General features: G+C 42.9%; 1 protein-coding gene across 2 annotated transcripts in view; it reads right to left on the bottom strand.

Moving 5' to 3' along the window:
- Epsti1 (epithelial stromal interaction 1) overlaps nucleotides 1-26869 on the bottom strand; it is a 97971-nt gene that overhangs the window by 56020 nt on the left and 15082 nt on the right. For both annotated transcript variants that reach the window (NM_001044257.1, XM_087586419.1), the window contains exons 2-6: nucleotides 20699-20757; nucleotides 19061-19144; nucleotides 14909-14982; nucleotides 13295-13378; nucleotides 5074-5147 (exon numbers count right to left, since the gene is read on the bottom strand). In NM_001044257.1, the coding sequence (NP_001037722.1) occupies nucleotides 5074-5147; nucleotides 13295-13378; nucleotides 14909-14982; nucleotides 19061-19144; nucleotides 20699-20757 (375 nt within the window). The remainder of the gene's footprint in view (nucleotides 1-5073; nucleotides 5148-13294; nucleotides 13379-14908; nucleotides 14983-19060; nucleotides 19145-20698; nucleotides 20758-26869) is intronic.

Raw genomic sequence — 26869 nt, 5'->3', positions numbered from 1 at the left:
TTGGCTAACCTTGACAACTTGAGCTGGCTTTCAGAGTCCCAGAGTAAAAGAAAGCTGATGTTGAAAGTTGTTCTGTGACCTCCACATGTATACTGTATATGTGTGCAGACGCACACACACACACACACACACACACACACACACACACACACATACACACACACACACCACATCACATACACTACTACATTAATTTTAAATAATTAAATCTCTTGGTCTTGTAAAACTGTTTCAGGAATTGCTTCCTGAGAGAAGAGCTCACCTCACATAGATCACAAACATGTATCATCTCCATCCTGAGATCGACTATAGGATTAACAGGATTGAAACTGGAGAGTGGGGTGTTGCTCTTATTTGATGACTGGAGAAAACACTAGACTTATTTCTTCTAGCCTTTTTTTTTTTGCCCACCCTAGACCAAATTTAGCACATAATAGAAATAACTAGAAGGCAAATTTGATCAAGTTTGGCAAGGACTGCCCGCCCTCTCCAATAGTCTTGTCTCAAGTAGCTACGTAGTCCCATCAACCCACCTACCCTGTATTCCCAACCCTTGTAGCACCCTGTGCCCTCAAATTATCTATGTCTCAAAATTTCCCCAAACTTGGGGACCTCAATTTGGCTAAATTACTTACTATCTCAATGACTTTGGGGAATTTCAACTACCCAAGGCTAGGTATATCTGTAAAAGAGAAAAAAAAATGCATCTCTAGTAAATTTAACCCGGAGATTAAAGATTTTTTAAAGGCTCAGCGTCCACTGCAGAGGCTGACATTCCACTTCTCAGCTATATGGCAGCTTCTTATTACTTTGATTTGAAAGGGCTGAGCATTTAGTACTTTTCAGATAAATGCATGATCATTTATAGAGAATAATCACTAGAAAGGAATTACAAGTTTTAAATATTAAAAGATATTATTTAATATTTAAAAGCCTGTTCGTATGCTTCCAGAAAAATGTTAAAAGAATGCTACCTTTTCCTAACACCAGCATACAAATTGCCTTGCCCTATCCTACCCTTGCTATCCTTGATAGATAGACTCAAAACCCAAATATGGCTGGGTATGGCTGCACACACCTTTAATCCCAGTACTCAAGGAGGCAGAGGGCAGGCAGTTTTGGGTGAGTCCAAGACCAGCCTGATCTACATAGCAAGTTCCAGGAGAACCAGGGCTATATAGTGAGACCCTGTCACAAAAAACAGACACCAAAAACAAAAAAAAAAAAAAAAAAAAAACCCACACAATTAGAAAAATCAAAAAAACCCACATAATTATAAAAGTGACAACACACCCAGAATGAATTGTCAATAAAACTGGAGTCGGTATATTATTAGATTAAAAAAACAAGGACACAATGTTGGGATCTGAAATGGAGGCAGACTGGGTAAAATTTAAGCAGAGGAGTTAGAATGAATATGACCAAAATACATTATATGAAATTCTCAAAAAAATGAATAAAAATATTTTTAAAAAGAAAGAAAAAATTAAAATATTGAGATTTGTGTTATGCGATGTTCTAAAAAAGCTAAATCACAAGTTATCTATTAAAAATTAAAATTAAAAGAAAAGGCTCACTCACTAGTCCTTCTGAGCCAGGCATTCTTTTGTGCCATCAGCTAATACAGTAGTGCTCCCCCCCACACACATAACACACACACAAAAATCACATTTGAATTTTTATAGGCAGTAAATAAAGACTAAAAGTAATGGTGAAAAGTATTATGTCAGGGTTAAAGGCCCATTTCTACCCTCTGCTTTCAGGTTCGAGAATTCTAGAACTAATTCAGAGTTGTGAGATTGGAGTCTGTCCCCAGCCAGAGTGGCAAACTTAATGCATCATTAATCTGGTCTGCTCTCAGCCACCAATCGAAATAGTCACAGCCGTGCGATTTTTAAGGGAGAGACGGTGCTGCAGGAGTGCATTGTAGAGGTCTTTTCATAAAAACCATCCTGTGTGCTCCATCTGCATGTGCAATCTGCTTGTGTGTTTTCAGCCAGCTTGCATGGGCAGATTAATGCATACAATTAGAAAGCAACCTCACAGGCATTCAATAAACTGCCTTCATTATTACACTCAGGAGAGTGCCTTTGGTTGTCAATAAAAGCCTAGTTTTCTGCCTGTTAGCTAAATAATTGACAACACTCAAAATAATCAGAGGCAAATGAACAGAGTCAGGAACACGGTGATGCACGAGGGCACCTAGGGTGGCCACCACACGCCTTTTCTCCATTTCTCCGGCAGCTGGATTTTACAGTCCACTCAAATTCATGGCTGCCCTCTTCAACAACAAACCACGTTGTTCCTGGTCTGCTGTTTGCACCACACCATCACAGCGCGCTCAAACTGGCAAGGTATTGACTCCTTTGAAAGAGCTGCTTATTTGGTTTCTATTCTGTGTTCCTTTGCCTGACAGCTTCAAGAGAATCTCATCTGGGTGTGGGAGGTGGACAGTCCCTGTGGTTTGGTGAGATCCAAATCTGGTTGATTTGTACTGTTAGAATTCTAACAGCTTTGCTAGATTTTTTTTTAAACCTACTATAAACTGGTTCCAAGAAAGTGCAATAAAGACCTTTCAATAGAGGATCCATCTTTCCTAAGAAATTCCTCTAATATTTTCAGCTATATAATGTTGGTTTCAACAGCTATTAGTCCCTTAATTTCGAAAGTAATTCAAAACACAATACTCTTAAAAGAAACTCACACACACACCCTTACATATATCTATACATCTTGTGTTCCTCAATAGGCTTCAAAAATCAATTTGAGATACTTCTCATTTTTTAGCCGACGTCCCTTTTTTTCCTGGCTAACCGGGACTTTCGTGATAAGCAGGAGAAGGAGCAGGAGTAAAATGTGCATGTAATTGAATTCAGCTCCGCGGCTCGTGTGAGGTGGCTGACAGCTCAGCCTTCTTTTCTTCTCTACAGAATAAGGGTGATTGATCTTTAGCATTTAGTGAAACACAAACTCAAGAATCCGGGTTACTTTGAAAAGACAGGAGGCTGGGTAGACCAGCCTCCAACCTTTGAAAACTCCCAAAATCTCTCCTCCCTCACCTTGCCCTGCCCCAATACCGCCAAAGGAAGACTCCTTCAGCTTCCCAGCCCTGATCTTAACTTGCCTGACCTTAACCTGGTAAGGAGCAATACACAGGGTGGAGAACTTCCTTTCTATTCCCGCTGCTGAGTTTCAACATGCCTTGATAGAGGCAGCCTGAGCCCAGTGCTCTGAGAACACTAGAGGGTGCTAGACTTGGGGAGGAAGCACCCTCTAAAATGGCAGCCGGTGAGCAGCTCCACACCTGAGCTAGAGGGATGAATGTGGGGCCAGCGTGGGCCGAGGGAACAACAAGCACTCAGTGAATGCTACGTATGAAGGCACGAGTCTAGTTGAGGTTCTTGTGGGGACAGAATTCACCTTATATCAGACAAATGCTCCCCGACCTCCCCAGAAGATCCAGGGATGTTTAAGCCTTTTGGGACTTTTCTTTAATCCCCTTCTTTTGGTTCATTGGACAGATGTGATCGCCCTTATTCTGAACCAACACAGTTCAGAAGGGTTCCAGAGCGGGGCAATGGCGCTGAGATTTGGAACCAGGTAGCTTGGTTCTAAATGACATTTAGAATTACTTTGTAAAAATAAAGAATATTTTGTTTTTGTCTTCTGAATGTAATCAAGGCTCATATAACCTAACAAAGGTTAGGTTCGGACAGGGGTTTCCCTTTGAACTGGTGGTTCTCAACCTTCCCAACACTGTGACCTTTTGACAGTTTCTCATGTTGTGGTGACCCTCAACCATAAAATTATCTTCATTGTTACTTCATAACTGCAATTTGGCTACTATTGTGAATTGTAACGTAATATCTGATATGCGACCCTCACCAACGGGTCATGGCCCACAAGTTGAGAACTACTACTTTGTTTTTGTTTTGTTTTGTTTTGTTTTGTTTTTTTGTTTTTTTGTTTTTTTTCTTTTTCTTTTTTTCGGAGCTGAGGACCGAACCCAGGGCCTTGCGCTTGCTAGGCAAGCGCTCTACCACTGAGCTAAATCCCCAACCCCGAGAACCACTACTTTGAAGTGCGGCATAACAGAGTAGACTTTTCTGTATTATCAAAGTATAGTATCAGCATGTTAAGTTTTATCACTCAGGAATCATGCTAGAAAAAAATACCTTGGTTTATAATCATTGATTTAGAGTGTCAAAAACAATAATAAATAATATCTCCATTCTCAACTAGAAAAACATGATGGTAAACAGACCTTGGCCCACTAGATAAATACTACTTAAACGCTGCTTGGATATTTCACTTCAAACACCATCCTCCTTACAGCAGTATCCTGGAGACCAGCACAATCAGCAGCACCCTAGAATCCAACTTATTTATAGGGGCGAATTCCTCAAATTTAGTCAAAAGATTGCTCATCTGTTGACCACTGGAAAATACTTTGATGAGTGTTAAGTGTCCTGATCTCAGATTCCCAGAGACGGTAGAGCTCAATTACATGATTAATACAGTGCCAACCATCCAACAGCCAATGTTTTAAAAGTTGCCATTCGTTTTCATATAATATAAATTCATAAACGGGACCCCTGTTGAAGGAATCACAGAAAGCACTGAAAGAGCTTGAAGGGGCTTAAGACCCCAGAACAACAATGGCAACCAACCAGAGCTTTCAGAGAGTAAGCCACTACCTAAAAACTATACATGGACTGACCCTGGACTCTGACCTCATAGGTAGCAATGAATATCCTAGTAAGAGCACCAGTGGAAGGGGAAGCCCTTGGTCCTGCCAAGACTGAACCCCCAGTGAACGAGTTTGTTGGGGGAAGGGTGGTAATGGGGGGAGGATGGGGAGAGGAACACCCATAAAGAAGGGGGAGGGGCAGGGGTTAGGGGGACGTTGACCTGGAAACTGGGAAAGATAATAAAATTTGAAATGTAAATAAGAAATACCCAATTTAATAAAGATGGGAAAAAAAGTTAAAAAAAAAAAGTTGCCATTCCCTAGAGCCCAAAATCTGAACCATAAACCTATAAAGGAACAAAGTAATGATGTCATAAACTCACGACTGATGGTGCTCTCGAAGAGTGGCTCTTCTGATGTCTTCCTGAAGTTGCTTTTTCTTTTCTAGTTTATTACTCTGAAATTGAAAGTACCAAAATGTGATCTGTTCTGGAAGCTTTAGGTAGAATCGTGACTTTTAAGTTGTTCCAACCCCCAAACCCTATGTTCTAGTGGCCCAGAGATCCCATGGTAATCCTGTTTCTCATTACACAGAAGGCCCCAAGATCCTCCTGAAGCGCCCTTCTCACAACCTGACTGACTAAATAACAGAATCAAAATTTCACATTTTTTATTTCATCTCAAATGATAGCAAGATCTATTTTGAAGGAAGTGAAGTTTGTGAAATGTTCCAATGGAAATAATAAATATTGATAACAAGCATGTTAAATTAAAAAACAAAACGCATGGTTAAACAGTTCACACAAAATGTGTGTGCAAGTGTGTGTGTGTGTGTGTGTGTGTGTGTGTGTGTGTGTGACAATTCTACCAAAATATTAAGGAAAAGATTTTCAATAACCCAGCCCGACTCCCTTCTGACTTAGATACTTAAAGCTGTTGAGAAATGAGCAGTGTTATGTCTCAAAAAGCCATCCACTTGAGTAGAAAGAGTTCTTTTCTTAATTAGCTGTCTACAGAGCCTTCCGAGACGTGACTTCATATTTGATATCACTGTCACCATGGCTTTGGCACATTTTAACCTGATTTAAACAACCCAAACCACTTGCTTTTTGCTTGCTCTGACACTAGTATCATTTTTTAAAATGTGCCTACGAAAAATAGATGACACTCTTAGACAAAAACAAAACGCAATAAGGAATAGAAACAAGTCCTGTAATACAGGAGGAAGGAGGCAGGTGACACTTTAGCTTAGTTCAAAAGGAGTCAGACGTCAGCCGGACCTAAATAAACAAACACACAATCAGATTTACTCAAGGAAGATCTGTGAAAGAGAAAAATAGGAAGCATCCATTTTAAACTCTGATATGAGTCTGGCTCTGTTATTCAAGATGGGAAGCTTTCACATTTTGATGGGCAAAATAGATGTCTTCCATGAAAAAAAAAAAAACAATAGAAAAAAAAACCTATTGTAAGTACCCTAGAGTCCAGGGAATCAATTATGCAGCGAGCAATTCGGCTGCTAATAAAACAGGATTCTAGGAAGAAAATGGAAGGGGAACTTAACGTCAAATAACTGTTGTAATCTAGATAATGTCCTCAATAGTGAGCCCAGACCTGCTGCCTTGTGAGGATCTCTCCACATTCCCGGGGTGGAGGCAGCAAAATGGCTGAGGACTGCAAGCAAGCAGACCGTAAACAGAACGTATTGATTAAATCAATTGATAAAATGGATTTTTATATCAGCCCAAATTGTTAGATTTCATCAGATCAGCCAAACATATTTGCATAAATACAAATGTGGAAGGAAACTCAGGAAGGATACTACTACTGGCTGAGATATAATATCTCTAAATCCCATGCACTCAATATTTATTCAATGCCCTATTATATGGATGTCCTATACTGTATATAGTATATAGTAAAATGTATATATTCATGATATGAACATAGAAGTGCCTCTCCTATAAACAATATAGACAAGAGAGAAATGGAGAAATGTTAAATATGCCAAAGGAGAGACATACACAAGGAAAATAATAACAATTTCAGAAGGAGACCCATAGGAATCTAGGAAGGTGCCATTTGAAAATTTTTGCCATTTGTTGACTCGATTTAGTTTGTTGCTGCTTTGAGGTTTCAGCTTTTTATTTCACTCACTGTAGAATCCTGAGCCCCACACTCCACTTGCAACAACCGTGGGTATCAGCAAATGCATGAAAGCAGATAGAAACTAAATGGTAATGTGGGCGAGTAAGAGTTGACTCAGGAGGGCTCGTCCACACATTGGTAGACTTAAAAATAGCCCAGAAGTCAGGTGTTCCAGTCCAACCTCATTCGTCAGCATCTTTTGACGCTGCCTTTCTCTTGGCCATTTAGACCCATAGCTGACCCTTCTGCTTCCGGCTCACTTGCACTCCTAACACCCTTGCTTCGGAGAGGCTGGGGTTCGGACTTGACCTCCGAGGGATACCTGGTATCACCTTTTCTGAAGTGTGTAAGACTTAGAGGTGTGCTCCTGAGTGTTTATCAGGAATGTTGTTAAGTCCATAACTTAGACAAGCTGTGGTTTACACTAGCACAAGACTGTGCGGTTAACAAGGAGGTGCTGGCTAGTTTAAAACCCAACCATGGAAAAACAACACTGTTATCATTCTTTTGTCCCATGTGCCCAAGTTGGCTTCAAATTTCCTGATCTTCCTCCTTTTACTTCCCAAGCACATGCCACCATGCTCTCCTTAGAAGAATTTATTAAACTATTTAAAATTTTAAAAACATTTAAGGATCAAGGTAGGCAGCATGCTTCTCTAATATGGAATCTACCACAGACTCTAAGACACCTTGCTCACTGGGGTATAAGGACCTGCTCTCTGTGTGCACACTTAATGCAACTTAAAAATACTGTATGATCTAACACTTTTGTAATTTGAATAATTGACCATATTCTTTCACATTGGAAAAGAAAACTCCTTTGAAAGTCTCTTAAAGTTTGGAGAGAAAAAGTGACTTTGTCTTTTTCCCTCAAAATTAATTATAAGGGAGACTTCAACATTCCAGGTCTCATGAAGTCATCAACATGCGTGGCATTTTTAATGATTAATAAGCTAGGAATTATTACATTATATATTTTTTCTGTTGAGAACAACATTGTCCATCTTGGCTACATCTATACCAGAAAAGTACTAGAGAAAGAAACCAAGCTTAGTGTACAAAGAAGCAAGAAAGGATCTAGAGTTCTTCATTCTCTAGGTCTGAAGGGCACAGCATTCATGCTTTTTAAAGCAAAAACACTATCTTGTTCAAGTGATTATTAAACTCAGTCCATGAACTCATATTTCAAATCAAAGACTAAGGAGAAAGACTGTGAATCTTGGGATAGAAGAGTCGAAAGTAGACGAGAGTACAGCAATGTGAGGTGTTAGGATAAGAATATTAGGTAAAAGTCTGTGATGAGCAAAGGAGACAAAAATGCAAGGAGATGGGGGAGGGGGGAGGCTTAACCAATGAAAGAACAGGATTTCTGAGGGGTTAGAGAGAGCAGAAGATAGTGAATGTAGATGGGAGAGTCCAGCATACCAGCAAGGAGACACTTTCCATCCCTCTTAAGACAGGCTTGGAGATAGATGTAGCAAATACACAGGCATGGTAATGTATGCCCATAGCTGAGCAACCAAGAGAAAATCAACAGTTCAAAGCTAGCCTGTGTTATGTAGTAAGCCTCTTCCCAAGAACAAAAGGGCAAAAGGGGGAGAGAGAGAGAGAGAGAGAGAGAGAGAGAGAGAGAGAGAGAGAGAAGAAGAAGAAGAAGAAGAAGAAGAAGAAGAAGAAGAAGAAGAAGGAGGAGGAGGAGGAGGAGGAGGAGGAAGAGGAGGAGGAGGAGGAAGAGGAGGAGGAGAGGAAAGGGAGAGGAGAGGAGAGGAGGGGAGGGGAGAGGGAGAGGAGAGGAGAGGAGAAGAGAGGGAGAGGAGTAGAGGAGAGAAGAGGAGAGGAGGGGAGGGGAGAGGAGGGGAGGGGAGAGGAGAGGGAGAAGAGAGGAGAGGAGAGGAGGAGAGGAGAGGAGAGGAGAAGGAGAGGAGAGGAGGAGAGGAGGGGAGGGGAGAGGAGGAGAGGAGAGGAGAGGAGAAGGAGAGGAGAGGAGGAGAGGAGAGGAGGAGAGGAGGGGAGGGGAGGAGAGGAGAGGAGGGGAGGGGAGGAGAGGAGAGGAGAGGAGGAGAGGAGAGAAGAGGAGGGGAGAGGAGAGGAGAGGAGGAGAGGAGGAGAGAGGAGAGGAGAGGAAAGGGAGAGGAGAGGGAGAGGAGGAGAGGAGAGGAGGAGAGGAGAGGAGAGGGAGAGGAGGAGAGGGGAGAGGGGAGAGGAAAGGGCATGGCAAGGCAGGGCAGGAGGAGAGGAGAGGAGGGGAGAAAGAGGAGAAGGAGGCAAAGAAGACAGAAAAGTAACAGAGAGAAGGTAACAAAAATAAAGATATTCACAGCCTAATGGCCATTGCTTCTATGAAAAAGTAGGAGAAGTTCTATTGTGAAAATGAAAGAAAAGAGAAGAAAGTAAGGCAAGATCTTGGTGACTGGGGCCCAGAGTACAAAGGAAAGTCCAGGACACTGGTCAATGCTCACATTTCAGCCAAATGGGAAGCCTGGAAGTTAAGTGCCCCGGAGTGCGTCTTCTCACCAGCAACCTCACGGGTGTGAGTTTAACAGAAGTGAAATCACCAAACCTTTTGAATTTGTGGTAAATAACAAGAGCCTCTAAAGAAGCTAATAGACTAAAATCAAATGGGAGAATATTAGAGAGTTTCTTTATTCTTAGAATTAGGGTAGGGCACCTTTCCTAAAAGCCGGGAGTGCCGGGACTGGGTATGGCGGTGCAGGTCTCTCATCCTAGGACTTGGAAGGCAGAGGCAGCGTGGTCTATGTAGTGAATTCCAGGTCAGTTAGGGCAGTGGAGTAAAACCCTGTGTCAGGATAAGCTAAGAGCAAGCCACCATGCTCAGGACTCTGCACATTTATCTGTTAGTTCTACTACCCTTCTTATTGTACCCATTTCCTAGTTAAGGCAAATGGATCCCAGGGTAACTAACAGTCTATGCTCTAAATGCCTGTGGCCCAGAGATACCATTCTCATTCCAATACATCATGGTATTAATTAATGACTGCCCAGTGCAACATCCAAAGACTTAATACCTGTATCAATGCCACCTCAGAGCAGTGCTGAAGTGTGCAAGAAACATATTTCCTGGAAACCTGATGTGTCTTGAGAGTTTACAGATTTTGAAAATATTTTCCGGTTCATATAATGCTTAAATAATTTCATGAATGTTGAGTTTTGGCCTTAAAGCCATTAGTCCTTGCTACTCACTACTTGCCTTTCAAAACTAGGAGGCAATAGGTACCATGCCCTAAAAATATGTACATGAATGCATTTACTTCTAATATGCATAATTTATGTTCTGCTGCTTTGTTCCTACAACACTGAGCAGCATTCAAATGAGCCATGTTTCTCGGGGTCTACAAAAAAAAAAAAAAAAAAAAACCCACAATGGCTTCACTTGCTGCAAGCAACTTTGGTAGCCACGACTTAAACAAATAAAGGCTTTAGATGCCACTCGAATCTCTCTAGCTGTTTTTGACACTTTCCAAAGTTATAATGATAGAGGGAGATTGGGAAAATTAATACGGAAGTGTGTGGCGAGGACATCGTGTTGGAAACTAGCTCAGAAATAAACAGATAGCAGAGTAAGGGGAACTCAGGGGGTGGGGAAGCTCCTGGACATGGAGGCAGAAGGCTTTCATCTTTCAGGTTTGTGACTACTGCAGAAGTATGGAAAATCAAATGATTATTTCATCAATATAATTATGAGCAGAATATAACAGATATTCATTCACAGAACATCCCGTTCATCTGACAAGATGGTTGTGGTGACCTATGAGAGCGTATTACTGTAGTTTATATATATCAGTCTTTGAAGACTGATCTGTGGAATGCTTGGTCACCGTGGTAAGCGGCGGTCACTGTTGGGATTTTGAGGAAGCTACTGGCCTGGGAGGGCTCTTATTTAATGCATACATCAGTCCACCAGTGTATTAATAAGAAAGATACCTTGAGGGTACCTCAGGGATTTGCCAGAGTCCTGGGTGGCACGAGTTGCTTGGCTCTGCATTGGCTCAGACTTCCTGGGGGCAGTATCCATGTGCTGGGGGAGGAGGGCAGAGCTGGTGTCCGTGCATGTGTTTGCTGTGCATTTTAAAGACTAAGTGCTCCATAAGCACAGTCATTATCACTTCTCCCCGCCATTATCACACTGGCAATGTAGAATATGTCACTACTAGATAGCTAATATCCACTCTTTCTGTCTGACACAAGCTACTAAACGGGCACACATAGCCATGATTCATAGCCACAGATTCATATGCAACAGAAAGGTCTGGGCCTGGTAGGAGTGAGGGCCAGTCAGCCAGATAAACCAAGTCCCACTTAATTAATGCGCCACAATTTTTCACGGACATGGGAATCAGCTTAAAGAGCTTGGCAGGATACGGTTTGCAGTAGGTCCAAGGTAGGCTCTCTTGACCTGCACATCAGCAAGTCCCAGGGAACGACAAGTCGGCTTATTGCTTTGAAAGGCTAGTGAGCAGATCCTTCTCCATCACGTGCAAATTTATATCATTGTTATCAATTTAGGAAAGCTAATCCAATCAATGTTTCAGTGTCTAAAGATTGCTATGACTCTATAGCTGTGGTGTGACCTGGAAGGAGGAATCATCGCTTTCGCCTGAGTGGTAAAGAACAGCCTTTCACCTGCCCATCAAGAAAGTGTGTTGCTGAGCATGAAGAAAGGAACTGTAGACAACCACAAGCCAGCCAGTTACAGGGACTAAATGACACCAAACATGACTTAGGTAAGAGTCGCTAACAACCAGAATTCTCCAGCTTCTCTTAGCCTTGAATCCAGCTTCTGGTGGCGTTTTCCTTGGCTCCACCGGACAGTCAGGTAGACTACAGGAGATGTGTTCTTCCTGCTACGATCTCAGACCAAAGCTCCGGCTTTTCAGGTAGGAGACGGGAAGAGAAAGAGAGGAAGAACTGAACCATAGAGAAGAGAGGTGTATAAGAGAAAGAGATGGAGGAAAGGTGGTTTCACTGAAACTCTTCAGTAATAGCCAACTGGTGGATTGCTGGATCAAAAATTGTAAATAAATTACCTGTGGGTTTTTTTTTTATATTCTTCCAGCATTTTATTACAGTTTGTATGCGCAAATTCAAGCTGGATGCCACCTGTACCACTATGGCAACAAGTTGCTCTTGGAGTTGGGAGGCAGAACTTGCAGGAACTTGATTTTACAGGAAGAGCTCTGAGAAAGTCGGGAGCCTGCCCAAGGTCAGACAACAATGGCAGATACTTTCCAAGAGAGTAGAGAATTCCATCAGGGAGGAGCAAACCTGAACCGAATTCCCTCTCAGTGTCCCAGAAGCCATCAGATTCCAGCTTCCTTAACTCAAACTGCTAACACATCTATTGTGGCTAGGTGTGGCAGCTCATGCCTTTAATTCTAGCACTCAAGAGGCAGAGGCAGCTAATTTCTGTGTGTTCTAGGCTAGGCAAGGCTGCAAAGTGAGACTCTGGCTTCAAATAGATAATAGGTAGGTAGGTAGGTAGGTAGGTAGGTAGGTAGGTAGGTAGGTAGGTAGGTAGGTAGACAGACAGACAGACAGATCCATTGCTTAAAATGAGGTTTGAATTTTAAACAATACTTAATCTTTAAAATAAACAAGAGGAGAAAAGGAGAAAGAGGAGAAAAGAAAATAGAAAGGGAGAAAGAAAATGAGAGATGTGGGAGGAAAAGGGAGAGAGATAGGAGAGGGAGATAGGGAAAAAGAGAGAAAGAAAGAAAAAGCAGGCCATGGGACAGGAGTTTTGTTTCTAAGAAGCAGTGGCAATAGGTGTCCCACATGTTACTCAGAACCATGTGTCAATTCCCTGATCTCAAACCTCCAACACTGAGCCTCACTCCCTGTTAGGTCTTTGATGAAGGGGGACTGAGGGGCTAAACCATTGACATATTGTTTCTTGGTTTCTAGCAAATGAACATTTTAAGAGATTTTCCCCAAGTTCTGGATGCTACTAAAAACTTGGCCTAAAAGTATGGCCGTTGGTCAGGTTGAAAAAGTCTGACATCACTGAAGCTAAAAGGCCAATGCACAATGCTCTTTCTCTCAGTGGCAAGAAGGCTGTGTTTACCTTCAACGCACTCTCCCTGGAAGACTCCGTTTGGATACAAATGTGACCATGGCTGCTGACTGATTGATAGTGTTGCTTGTTGCTTTCCCTTTAGGCCAACCACACTACTTAGAGGTGAGGTGGTGGGTGTGGTGACGCAGCCGCCCAGCTCTGAGACTAGTGTGTTGGAAAATGAAACCCAGTTATTCTAATTATGTCTGTGGGTCGTCAGGCATCTTATCTTTCCTCTGTCTGTCATTTCATCATTTGCACAAGTAGGTAACCCGCCACCTTCTCAGATTACAGAGGGGGTTAAATGAGTAGAGCTCAGCCTGTGTCTGGAGAACCTGAGGGCTAGCCCTCAGTATCAACCAACCTCCCTGCCACCCACTCACCTTCTCCCTCTGGATTGCCTTCATTCTTTGGAGCTCAGCTTCCTCAGCATCCTTCCTGATTCGAATAGCTTCATCTCTCTTTAGCTGAATTGTATTGAGATTACAGAGGACCAAAAAAAAAAAAAAAGAACACCAGTTACCATTTTTCAGTCTGAACTTCTGGAACACAAAATTATGATGAAAGGCAAATTACAGTATTGTTTGTATTATACCTCGCCATGATTATAGGTTGTTACTTTAAGCCACTTAGATCTCAGAAAATGGCCGGGCTGCATCTCCTGTCTGAGAAATCTCATAGGTATGCTTCTTCATAGGTATCTACCTACCTATCTATCTATCTATCTATCTATCTATCTATCTATCTATCTTTCTATCTTTCTGCAAATATACCTATTATCTATCTGTCTACCTACCTACTTATCTTGCTCTCTCTCTCTCCTTCTCTCTCTCTTTCTCTTTGTGTGTGTGTGTATATGTGTGTATATATGTGTGTGTGTATGTGTGTATGTGTGTCTATGTGTATGTGAGTATGTGTGTATATGTATGTGTGTATGTGTGTCTATGTGTGTATGTGTGTGTGTATGTGAGTATGTGTGTATGTGTGTATGTATGTGCATGTATGTGTGTATGTGTGTCTATGTGTATGTGAGTATGTGTGTATATGTATGTGTGTATGTGTGTCTATGTGTGAATGTGTGTGTATGTGAGTATGTGTGTATGTGTATGTGTGTATGTATGTGCATGTATGTGTGTATGTGTGTCTATGTATGTGTGTATGTGTGCATGTGTGTATGTATGTGTGTATGCATGTGTGTATGTGTGTATGTGTATGTGACTATGTGTGTGTATGTGTATGTGACTATGTGTGTGTATGTGTATGTGACTATGTGTGTGTATGTGTGCATGTGTGTGTATGTATGTATGTGTATGTATGTGTGTACGTGCATGTGTATGTGTGCATTGTGTGCATGTGTGCATGTGTGTGCATGTGTGTATGTGTATGTGTGTATATGTGTGTATGTGTATATGTGTGTATGTGTGTGTTTGTATGTGTCTATGTGTATGTGTGTATGTATATATGTGTATATGTGTGCATGTGTGAGTGTGTGTGTGTGTATATGTGTGCATGTGTGAGTGTGTGTGTGTATGTGTGAGTGTGTGTGTGTGTGTGTGTGTGTGTGTGTGTATTTATCCATGTACATGGGACAAAAAAGTAAACAATTATTCCTTACTATAAAACTCATAGTATTTATTGTAAAAATCACTGGTTATCTTAAATAAATTATTTTCGTACTGCTATTTATGTCAAGAGCTTGGAATAAACAAAACCATATTCTGGGAATGAAAATATAGTAATCTTAAACAATAATTAATAATGTAATTAATTTCAAGGGCTGCCTTTAATCAAAGGTCACTCATAGCACACGTGGCTTGGGTAAGAATTCTAGATATTCTCCTCTTCTCAGTACCTGGCAATTTTTTATTTTGAGAACTACATTTTGCAATTGATTTGAAGGTTTTATATTTTGAGCCACAGTGTTATTTCATGGTTCCTCAGAAATGTTGGTGCTGAAACTTGTTGACGAAATTAGACTAGAAGAAATGGATTCTGACCTTTTGCTGGTATTTAGATCGCATCTGTTGGAGCTGTTGTTTCTGCCTGACTTCAGCCTCAGACTGGCTTCCACCTAATGAAAATAAATAATAAATAAATAAGCCATGAAGGTAAAGCAGGAGCATTAAGCTGCAAGGCCAGCTGTTGAGTCCTAGTTAATGCAAGAAAAGCCAGCAGCATGACTTGACGTTTCCCCTACCCCTGGACATCAGAGGACAACCAGTCATCTTCAAACACTCTCTAAGAGCGGCAGTCACTTTAAAAGCTAACTGATGAGTGGGAAGATGAGACTTTATTCTTTAAGGAAGAAAACACTGGGGTTTTCCACCGTAAATATTAAAGTCTTACCCTCGCCTGAAACCATGCCTGAAGGCCCACACTAGACATAAGCAATTCTGCCTTTGCTAAGAATTCTAGAAGGTTCCTCCTGCATAAGAACCCTCAGGATTCTTGGCACTACAGATGTATGTGCTGTTTATTACCCACTCCTTTCCCCCAATATTTCTATTAGTTCTTTGAGCATTTTGTACAGTGTGTTTTGAGTATATTCATCTCCCCTCCCCCCAATTCTTCTCAGACCACCCCTCTTCCCTACCCGCCCAACTGTGCATCCTAGTTTTTAATTCCTTCAAGACCCATTGTGCTGCCCAAATGTTCTTGTTTGTGTGGTCTCCCCTTGCAGAACAGTCAACTTACCAATGACTGCATGCTTAGAGAAAACTAACTCACTCTCTCTCTCTCTCTCTCTCTCTCTCTCTCTCTCTCTCTCTCTCTCCCCTTCTCCCTCCTTCTCTCTCCCTCCCTCCCTCTCCATCCCCAGCAAGTAATGGTTGGGGTAGAATTGTGTTCCCATCTCCCAGCTCCATGCTGAGATTTGACTTGAGCTCACACAAGTTTTTGTGCATGCTGTCCTGACCAGTTTGAGTTATTTGTGCAGCCTCCTCCTGTGTCCAGTAATAATGTTTCCCTGTAGATATCCAGAGCCTTCACTTCCAATACCCTTTCAACATCCTCTTCTGCCGTGACCCCTAAGCCATGGGAGAGGGGCAATAGGTACTCCCTTCATGGCTAAGTACTCTGAAAGCTTTTGTTCCAGTCTTTTAGAGTATAATGAAAATATAATAGTAACTGTTAATCCAGGCCATTCACTGTCTTTTGGGAAATGGTATTCAAGATAAAAACAAGGACTTACAATGATTTATTTGCTCCAATTCTTAAAATTATCTGGGGCCAGAAAGCTTCACAGCCCGAAAACCAGCCCAAGGGCAGCCACTTAGAGATTTCTCAGTGTTTAGACGAGCTTGGTAATTACATTTGAAGGACTCCTTTCATGGGCCGGAGGAATGGCTGTCCCTGCAGAGGATGTGGGTTCTGTTCCGAGCACCCTACATCACAGCTAACAACTATCTGTAACTCCAGTTCCAGGAGATCTGACACTCTCTTCTGACCTCCACCGGCACAGCATGCACATGGTGGTGCAAATCACACATGCAGACAAAACACCGGTACACAAAAAATAAGTACACTTTCCCTTTAAAAAGAAAGACTTCTTTGTGATAATTCTCTGGTGCTTTAGTTACTAAAAATGGCAGCTCTCCTTCAGAATCACTGTCATGGAAGTTACATGAAAACAATTTATATGTACTGAGATGTTTATAATTGATTTGATAAAGACACTAAAGGTGGTTTTCTTCTGACGGACACAAGGCCAGTTTGGTTTGTACCCTTCTGTTACTGTCAGGGATGATGGGAAAGAAGCAGGAAGAATTACAGCTACTCTCACTCATTCCAAAGTTTTAAGTGATAGAGACACAGGTGAGGAATTAATAGTTTAAAAGTGAAGGAAGCCAAATGATTTTTTTTAATTTTTCAAAACTCACTTTAAGATCTATTACATTTTATAATTGCTTTTTCAGACCACCTGTTCCCCAACAAAGACACATGCCTAGCTATTTCTAAATACTTCATGTAACAGACAGGAAAAAATCTGAACTGTTGCTTGTTTTTTCTGAGAAGGCTACAAATCAATAGGTACCAGCTTCTCCAGATTCCAAAGTAAAATGGCATCTGGCCCACATAGAAAGATCCAGAGGAAAAACTGAAAAACAGGTTTGCAGAGTCTGCTTTGGAAACTCTCGCCAGCTTATCAAAAAGGTTTCGTGAGGGAGGCTGAATGCTGACGCAGGATTGTCTTTCTAAGTTCCAACTCCTCTGTGATTGTGTAGGCTGTCATACAGGTGAGGGCAGGTACAAGACAGAATGAGGCCTGTCATTGGATGAGAAGGAAGGGTGGGCGGGAGAAAAGTTTGAAGGAAGAGGAGGAGACTGAAATGAAGAGGAGGAAGCCACAGAGAGAACGTGAAGGCTGATGTTAAGATTCCACTCTGTGTATTACAGGTTGTTATGAACATTCTTAAGGGACGGATGTGTACAGGGCTTTGTATATTTAGGTGGGCAATTCTATCTTATCAATTGGATTGGAGGTTATTGTGTTGTGTATTCTTTCATGTAGTGATTTAAATTTAAGAGAGTGTATGGCTGCTAGAGACACTGGGCCACCACGAAGTAGGGATGTGTGTTTCTGGCATGGTGAAGCCTGCCTTGGGAATTAGATGGGTACAGAGATTGCTGCCAGGCTCAGAGAGAAGCCAGTGTGATATGGGATGGAGCAGAGTGAGTGAGAGGCTTTGCTGACTGAGAAGAAGATGTCTACCAGATATCTTGGGGCACCGAGGTGTCAGACCTAGTGGGAGATAAAAGACAGTGGGGTTTTTTTTGTTGTTGTTTGTTTGTTTTGTTTTTTGTTTTTTTGTTTTTTTGTTTGTTTTTTTATGATTTTACAGCAACATGATTGTGTTTGGGAAAGAAAGACTTCTCACTGGAATGATAGAAAACTTCAGTGAAAATCACCCTCAACACACATTCCTAGGAGCACAGGAGAACCTGAGGATATCTGAGCCTAAAGGCGCACCAGTCTGTGGCCGATGGGTCCTCAGGACCCGTGCTTGAGGCTGTCATAGAGCTGGGTTAAGGACAGCAAGACCTCATCCCTGAAAAGGAAGTGGCTGCCTCATGGACGGCCTGTCTTCCTGAGTTGGAAGAGAACTGTTGTCTGCAGTTCTAACGAGGATGTCATAAAAGAATACAGATCTAAAGTCATCCTGGAGTCTGGCCTGTACCTAGGACTGAGCGCTAATTACTGGAATGAAACTGTCTCAAATAACAAAGGAGGAAAACATAATCCTGCAATTTCTTACTCCACCTCAAGAGCATGGGAGAGCACTTGAGAGGACCTGTTAAGGAGGACAGGTTTGGATTGTTATCCTCAAGTCTGGTTCACTCGGCTAAAGGTGAAATGTGTGGAGTTACGTTTATAGTTCTATATCTTTCATTCATTAAGAGATTTCCACATTCACCCCCCTCCTTATATCTCTAAGGCTTTTGTGGCAGTAGGTGGCTTCTACCTCAAGGTATCTTTGTAGTACCTGGAACTGTGCCACGCCTCTATGCACTAAGCTGCGGCTGGCTGTGAAGAGAAGGCAAGGCAGAGTAAATGACTCCCATTGGGGGCTGGGGCCCCTCTAAAGGCCTGAAACCCCACACAGGAGACCTAAACAGCCCATCACCATGGGAGTGTCTGCTCTGCCAACTCAAATGTAACCCCCCCCCCCAGCCCTAGCATGAAAACCCAAGAGGCATCATCTTTATACTCACACCTGGGTCCCCAGCTCGCTCTCATTCTGCGTTCTGAATCGACTCACCCTTCAGTTTCATCACATTAGCATCTAACTGCCAGGATGGATGTGCTGTGATGGCTTTTCCCTTGCATCCTGACTAGTGCTGTGACTGGGCATATGCAGCGCCCCAGGTAAGCTCTCTTCAGAGCTGATCATCTAAGAGGCTCTAAATTATTTGCCAATTAAGCCATCACTCTATTCCCACGCAACTGTGCAGATGCATTTGCTCCTTACATGAAGCCAGAGACAGCAATCTACCTGCACATTTGAATGTTTCCTGTCAGATGAATTCCATCTCCAGCAGAACTACCATAAACCAAGCCTTCCTGTGTGAAGGAAGGCAGACCCAGCCGGTCTTGGCAGGATCTGCCAAGGTCCCTGCCTACCCACTCTGGCTTTCCGTTTGCTACTCACCCAGCCTTTGCGGAACCAAGTGGACTGGTTTTGCCTTGTTCTGTTGCTTCCACCTCTCCAAGTCCGCCAGTTCTTGCTCAGCAACTAGCCAGGTGAGAAATAGCAAGTCATCGATTGTTAGCATTTGAAAAGAAACCTGGTCATTCCACACCTTAAAACACCCAGCAGACAGCACTTAATGAGTTTTCCAGAACAAGACTGGGGAAACAATGACCATGAAAAGCTGATACCTCCCAGCCCTCCCACCTCCCCCAGTAATGTGGAACCCACCCCTCACAGCTCTTAAGTGTCCTCACAGAAGGTACAAATTTAAACAACAGCTAAATTCCTACTAACACACACAAAAAAAAATATACTCCTCCCTCCCCCTGCCAACAGGGACATTCTTAAAATCTCATGAATTATTTCGAAAGCTTTTCTATAGCAAATGTGTACAAAAACTAGAATATTCATATGTCAATAAGATCTGGGCAAACATACATCTTCAAAGAATTCTAATGGCTAGATTTGTTTTACTTTTAATGTTACTCAAGCTGGCTGAAGCTCTGAGGAGGGAGGCTCTGCCCTGGGTCTTGGTGTTCTTCATTCCCAAATATTCAGTGCTTGAGACAGCAGGGGGCGCCTGGGAGACTTAGTTCTGTTGCTCTGGAACATAACCTAATCTCCCAGTTTAGTCCCTGTTAGACATTTGAACTTGAAGCCTGCAAGAGGCTGGAACCTTGGGGTTCTGTTGGGTAAATGTCTGCAGTTCCCACAGTCACTGAAGACCACTGTCACTTGCTAGACTGAGTCACTGGAACACCCAGGTTGCTGCTTGTCCAGTGTGGTCCCTTTGGACAACTACTTTCCTGGCTATGCCATGATGGCCTCATGAGCCACTGAATTCCCTACCAATAACCTAAGAAGAGAGAGCCCAGAATCCCAGAGTTGGAAACATGGCCGACGTGGACAGTTACACAAGGTCCTGGTGACCCGTGTGAACGTTATCTCCCCTTGCAACTAAAAATTATGCTACACTGTCAGAAAGAAGCATTTGTTATTGCTCAATTAAACCTGCTACTCATGCCCTAAGTACAGGGAGTATGGCTAAAGTTTAAGGTGTGCTCTCCGCCCTCCGGGTAAGGATCTAGAAGAAAAGTGCTTATACAGATTGTATAAGGTAAGACGGTAGAGGGTAGATTGACATAATCGGAAGGATAAGAATACAGAGGCCAAAATAAGTCCATTAAAGAGGGATGGAACACACTCTTAAAAGGTACAAATTCCCTCATAATCTTTCTGGTAGGTAGCTAGTCTGTTTCAGAGCTATTCACAGCACCATTAAAATATCACCGCCAACTTACTTGGCATATGAGGGACAAGATCCAAACAATAACAACAGGTGTGAAGTTGTTTAAACCCAAGACAAATCCAAAACTTAACAGTCAACTCATACCACGAGCTCTGTTTCGAACGTAAAGAAACAAATTTAGAAGTGCTAGCAATAGAATAATTTTTATGAGCGTAATTTTAAAAGTTTTTTAAAAAGACCTCAGTAAGATCCCATGAGTCTCTATAAATAAGGAAATGAAAATACTTTTAAAAAACCCATTATAAAGAGGAGAAGCATTCTGAGTGTCGGGTGAAGCTTGTGCATACTTCTCTGTATCTTCTGCCTCCGGGTCTCGTTCGGTGCTATCAGGGTGTATGTGCCTGTGCTGGAACAAAGGGAAAACAGTGGTTATCGTCATGACAGTTCCCTAAGGAATCAAAGGCACCAGACCATCTCCCTTCTGATACCATTAGACAGGTATTGAAGGCAGCCTTTCTTAGGAGCTTGTTCTGTTCTCTGCTACCTTTCAATCTAGTTGAAAGACGCAAAGCAGTGGGCCAGGTGACTGGTTCCTGCTGATCTCCACCAGCACAGGTTTTGGGGAGACTGTCCTTGTAGGGCAACTCTACTCTAGGTGGCACTTGCCAATCAACCCCAAGTCTCTTGTTTGCCCACCTTGGGGAAAAAGAGAAACACTGTAGCATCTGGGTGTTCTTCGTTCATACAAACAAGAGTCCAAGTTGTTTGCCAGGCAGCCACGTCTTCTTTGTGACCCATGTGACCAGCCTACTAGTCTCACAAGCCTTGATCCCCCAGCCTCCTTGCTTTCCTGAGGACACAGGCTGAACATAAATAATCAGGAGCCCAGGGAAGTATGGACACTTTGAACATGGGAATCAAGAAAGAATTTCTTTTTTTCGCTTTTATCTTTGTTCTTTCTTTTAGCAGGTGCAGTCCAAACGTGTGTATATATAATACTTGTGTGCACTTCTCTGTGCATGGGTGTGTAAGGAGCTGAGGCCAACACTGAGTACCTTCTGTCTCTCAAAACCTTACTTACTTACTTATTTATTTATTTATTTTTCTTTTTTCGGAGCTGGGGACCGAACCCAGGGCCTTGCGGTTGCTAGGCAAGCGCTCTACCACTGAGCTAAATCCCCAACCCCTATTTATTTTTGAGATGGGATGTCTCTCCGAGGCTGGAGTCCTATTTTGACTAGAATGGCTGACCAGAGGGCCCCCATCCCTCCCTTGCATCTCTGAGGTTAGACGCACACCAGTTCATGCTGGACTTTCCCCCTGGCTGCTGGGAATCCAAAGTCAGGTTTTCATGTGTGCACAGCAAGCACTTTGCTCACTGAGCCATCTCCCCGGACCCTTTTGTTGTAAGCAGAAATATTCCACACTCCCAGGAATACTGAGATATCCAAAACACAGTGAACCTTTAAGGGCAGAGGTGGACTGCACTGGTATGTCTTCCAGATCTATGGTGTGGTGCTTGGCACACGGTGGCTGCCTGATTCAGTGCGGTGTCATAGATCCCGGCTGTGAGCCGGTGCCAGAGTGGCTCTTTTTGAGCCAATGCGTGTGGTCCTAGCAGAGCACGGATACTTCGCAAAGCAAAATTATAGCACAGCAGTAGACCGCAGCATACATTTGGGTACAGTTTGGGAGAAAACACTGTGGATAAATGAAACCAGCTTGTAAATATATGTTTAAAACAAAAGCCCTAGATACTCTTAGAAGGCTGTCCTCCACCTGGGATGTACCATTTCTACAGGCAAATTAGCAAAGACAGAACAATAGAGGCCAAAAGTGCTGATTAACCGAAGTCATTTTTTTCTTATCTCATTCTTTTTTCCCCCGTGCCGTGAGCCTTCAGCCAGCTTCATCCTGGACTTTAATTTTAGACTTGTAATGTGAGGTGTGTAACCACCTTTGCATGCAAATGGGGCTGCTGGGTGCCCAATTACCTAACGTACATCAGCAGATGGTGCATGGGTAGCCTAGCTCTCATCCAACGTTATGAATGCAGAATTAGGAGACTGCCACTGGAAATTAATCCCTTATCTATTGCGTAGTCTTTGATCACCCCGAGAAAGACTTTCTCACTCCTCAATTGTCACTGCTTTATAGGCCCTGGGGGTGCTGCAATCCTGTGAGTAGTATCTGCGAACTTCAGCAGGATGCAATGGTGAGCCAGACTACGGAGCCTTAGAGCTGAAACGCAAGGCATTGGCTTTAAAGGCCAACTGTGAAATTGCTGTGCCATTCTCAGTGCTGGGGCTGTGATGCAGAGTCTAGGCCGGGGATTTACCTATGCTTCACATCAGCAACTTTTAACCTTTACCATACATCAGAATCACCTGGAGGGCTTGTTGGCAGGCTTGTTAAAGGGCAGAGTTTCTGATTCAGTGGCTCTTGGGTGAGGCTCAATAACAGGCATTTTAAAAAAGAGGTTCTGGGGTTGATGTTTGCAGTGGCTAATCTTCATTGTCATCTTTACTGGATTTAAAATCTCCTAGGCCAAGCGCCTCAGGACCAGTCTGCAGGGGCATTCCCCAGAGGGTGGACTAAAGAGGGATCACCCACCCAGAAACGTGGATGGACTAAAACGGGGAATGAAGAAAGTATTCAGAGAGCCAATGTTCATCTCTCTGCTTCCCAACTGCAGACTCGGTGTGACCGTCTGCCTCCCACCAACCCTTCCTCTTTTAGTTTCGTCTCGACAGCAACAGGAAAAGTGATGAACAGAGTGCTGCCACACTTAAAGAACCACTCCCATAGAAGAGCCACGGCTTCTGTGCTTCCGACATGGTTCGTCCACACCGAGACCCATGCTGGAGCTTAATCCCCATTGTATTGGTGTTTAGAGTGGGTAGGGCCTTTAAGAGATGTTATTGGCCATGGGGACATTGCTCTTGCAATGGATTGATGCCATCCTTACAGAAGTGGGTTGGGCATCATAGGACTGGCTTGGGTAAGTATTAAGTACTGCTGTGACTCTAAGCTACCTTCGGATCTTCTGCACATACCCGCTTCCTCCTTCTACCTTCCTCAGTCAAGGGTGTGTAGGTGCCGACACCATCCTCTTGAGACTTTCGGGCCACCAAATTTGTGAACCGAATGAGTCTCTCTTTTTAAAATGCATTCCCCTCCTTAGGTATCTTGTTATAGCAACACACAAGCACCGAGAAACTGTCTTGGAGTATTTTGATGAAAAGACAACCAAGGTCACGTGTGGTGGTGCACACCATTAATCCCAGCACTGGAGACATAGAGGCAGCTGATCTCTGTGAATCTGAGTCCAGTCCGGTCTCTATAACAAGTTCCAGATGAGCAGGGCTACATAGAGAAATGCTATCTCAAAAACAGAAAATAAAAACAAAACAAATCCACACGCACGCAAACAACAAAAACTGTTTAGAGATTGATAAATTTTTTGATAAACGAACAGAGGTTAAGCTATATGCTAAAGACCACTGGATTAACAACGGGGCTGACTCAGAGGTCATGGCTTTTAACCCATACCAACTAACTGTAGCTGATTTTTTCAATTTAACACAGAAAGCTTAAATTATACCCCCACTTTTTTTTACTTCCACCCCACCCCCTTTATTCATTAGTTAATTCAGCATACTAAGTCATAGTACTTTCATGCAAACGTGTCACTGTAGTTTGTTACAACCCATTGTCCTCCTCCACTGGCTTCTCTCTCCCTTTTCCCAGTCACTCACTCTTCTTGCTTCTACATGCATTCCATTTCCCTATTTCCCACTTCCCTTAAAATTTCTTCACTTCTCATGACCTCCTTTCTAGTTTTACGACCTAAACAGACAGACATACACATGCACTTGTGCTCATGCACACACACACACACACACACACACACACACACACACACGTGTGCATACAACTTAAAAACATGTGGCATTTGTCCTTCTGGGCCTGGCGGATTTCATTTGCTGATATGATTTCTCGCCCTGCAAATGCCTTGAGTTTTCATTATGTCTTCATAGATTCCGTTGTGTGTATGGTTTTATTTTTCTTTCATGTGTTGATGAATAAGAGCTGGTTCTACTTCCTGTAACTTGAAATACTTCCAAACAATATGAACACGTAGCCAAAACCTTACAGAATCTCTATGCTGGAGACTTACAGGGTGGGGGAGAGGGGTCAAACACGTGTAACGACCATCCCCACCCATCTTATACTTCAGCTGGGAACAATTCAAGAAGCCAGCATAGCTCAACAGCAGGGAGATCGGAACGGGTGCTAGAGCGAAATGACAAAGTAGAGGGGGATGACGTAAGTCTTCAGGGATGCAAGCAGAGGAGGCCCACAAAGAACCCCCAACATCAGTAAACTTGCGGGACGAAGAACGCCATGGCCCACAAAGAACCCCCAACATCAGTAAACTTGCGGGACGAAGAACGCCACGCGGAAGACATGGCAAATGAGTTTGCTAAGAATATTTCACAGGGAATTTTCCAAACCCATCATTCTGCTTATATAAATTATAGACGAGCTTTGGATGGGGGAATCTGTTTATTAAAGACTGTATATTATAGTCTCTGACCTGATTAAGACTGATGACAGAACAGCAGCATCTGTCAATCACAGAAGGCATGAGACTCCTGGGTCAGAAACAAAACACTTACTATTCATCGCACGGAAAACAACGTAACCTGGTAGGACTATTTACATCTTTCTCCCTCTCCCGCTCCACATCTGAGGAACTGTCCTGGAACAGGGCTGCACAGTACCCATACACCTTGTAAATGGGAAAAGAGAGAAGAGATAGCTAGCCAACCCTGAAAGTAAAGGATTTTAATCAAAAGTATTTTAGCCTAACACTAACAGTGGTCCTAGTGATACGTATTTTATGTGAGAGAATGCCTTAGCAATATTTTATTGGCTGGAAATGCCAAACCGAAACCATCCTATTATACGAAAGCACAGCCAAGTGGTTTAGTTTTTATCTCTGCTTTTTGCAGGAGGAAGAGGCACGCAAGCCTAAAGAACATGTTTTTTATTCTTAATATTGTGTGGCAGAGTGCAAGGCCCTGAGAGATCAAAAGTATTCATCTCCTCCCTCTGAACTCTTTTTTTTTTTTTGACGCGAATAGCAAGTATAATTTATTCATGTTCTCAACCAATTAGTTCCCACCCACAGCAGACCTTTGCCACTTAGCTCCATGGCAGCTCCTTGACCAAGCAGACTCAGGAGCTGGAGATCCAGCAAGCTCAAGTAACCTTGGCTTAGCATTCTGGTCATTTCCTAATGAAGCAACATGCAAACTGCCGAAACAAATATATATTTTTGAAAATGAGTTTCCTTAATTATCTCATTGAAATTTAATGAAATATCTGTTGGTAAAATTGTTTCCAATTTCCAACCACGCACTTCCATGAGGTAGAGAGACAGGCCTGGGAAACAAGTCTAAGGCAAAGATAAAGATCTTTTCTAGGCCATTTTTAAAGAAGGAGGGAGGGAGGCTAGCATCAGGATGTGAGTTCAGATCCCCAGAACCTGTGTAAAAAGCCCAGAGAGGTAACCCCAATGCGCAAGGAAGTGGAGACAGACAGATCCTTAGGTTTGCTGGGCAGCCAGCCTAGCCAATCAGTGAGACCCAGACTCAGCTACAGGCCCTTTCTCAAAACTCCAACTGGAGAAGCAATTGAAGAATATATGTCTACCCTTGGCCTCCACAGGCATACGAATGCGTGGGGCACACACACACACACACACACACACACACACACACACACAAACACACACACAACACACACTTAAGAAAATGTTTTGAGGAAAAAGATGGGCTAGCCATGTTTCCTTTGTGGGACTAGGCCAGTTACCCGGGGCTTCTCCCGTGTACACTTCCGGGCCATTTTCATGGCATCTCGTCAATAAGCAGTCTATGGAAACCTGCTGTGTGCAAGCTGTGAAAACTATATTGGCTGGCAAAGATGTTACACACATATATCCCCTGGAGTGTGCAGACTGTACCCAGTGTAATTTAAATTTCTAATTAAGACCAGCATTGGGTTGATTGGAAAAACGAAATGTACCGGATAGCAGAAATTCAGGAAGGGATAGATGAGTGACTTATAGACAGCTTCGAACTGAATAATAGATGCGGGGAGTTTACTCTCCTAGCAAAGCCTGCCTAGGTGCTTTAATGGAGAGTAGGAATTAAAATGGCCGACTCAAGATGAGCATGCCAAGACGCTCCTCTTCAGAGCAAGACTGGAGGCTCTTCTTCCCCATGGCAGCGGCCAGTGAACAGAAACTGTGTGAAGGAAAGCCCTGAATGAACAAGCAGGCAAGAGGGAAGGATCTAAAACATCATTCACCCCATGCCAGGATGCTCTTTCTCAGCTCACTAACTCGCGTCCAGTCTCCAGAGAGCTTTGTTCTGTTTTAATAAAGTTTTATTTCTAGCCCATGCCTCAGCTGATGAGCATTTGCCTCCGTCTCTGGCAGCTGTCGTGAT

This window comes from Rattus norvegicus, chromosome 15 (genome assembly GCF_021556685.1).
Source record: "Rattus norvegicus strain SHRSP/BbbUtx chromosome 15, alternate assembly SHRSP_T2T, whole genome shotgun sequence".
NCBI lineage: Eukaryota > Metazoa > Chordata > Mammalia > Rodentia > Muridae > Rattus > Rattus norvegicus.
Note: the sequence above shows the minus strand (reverse complement) of the source record. Positions and strands in the feature narration are given on the sequence as shown.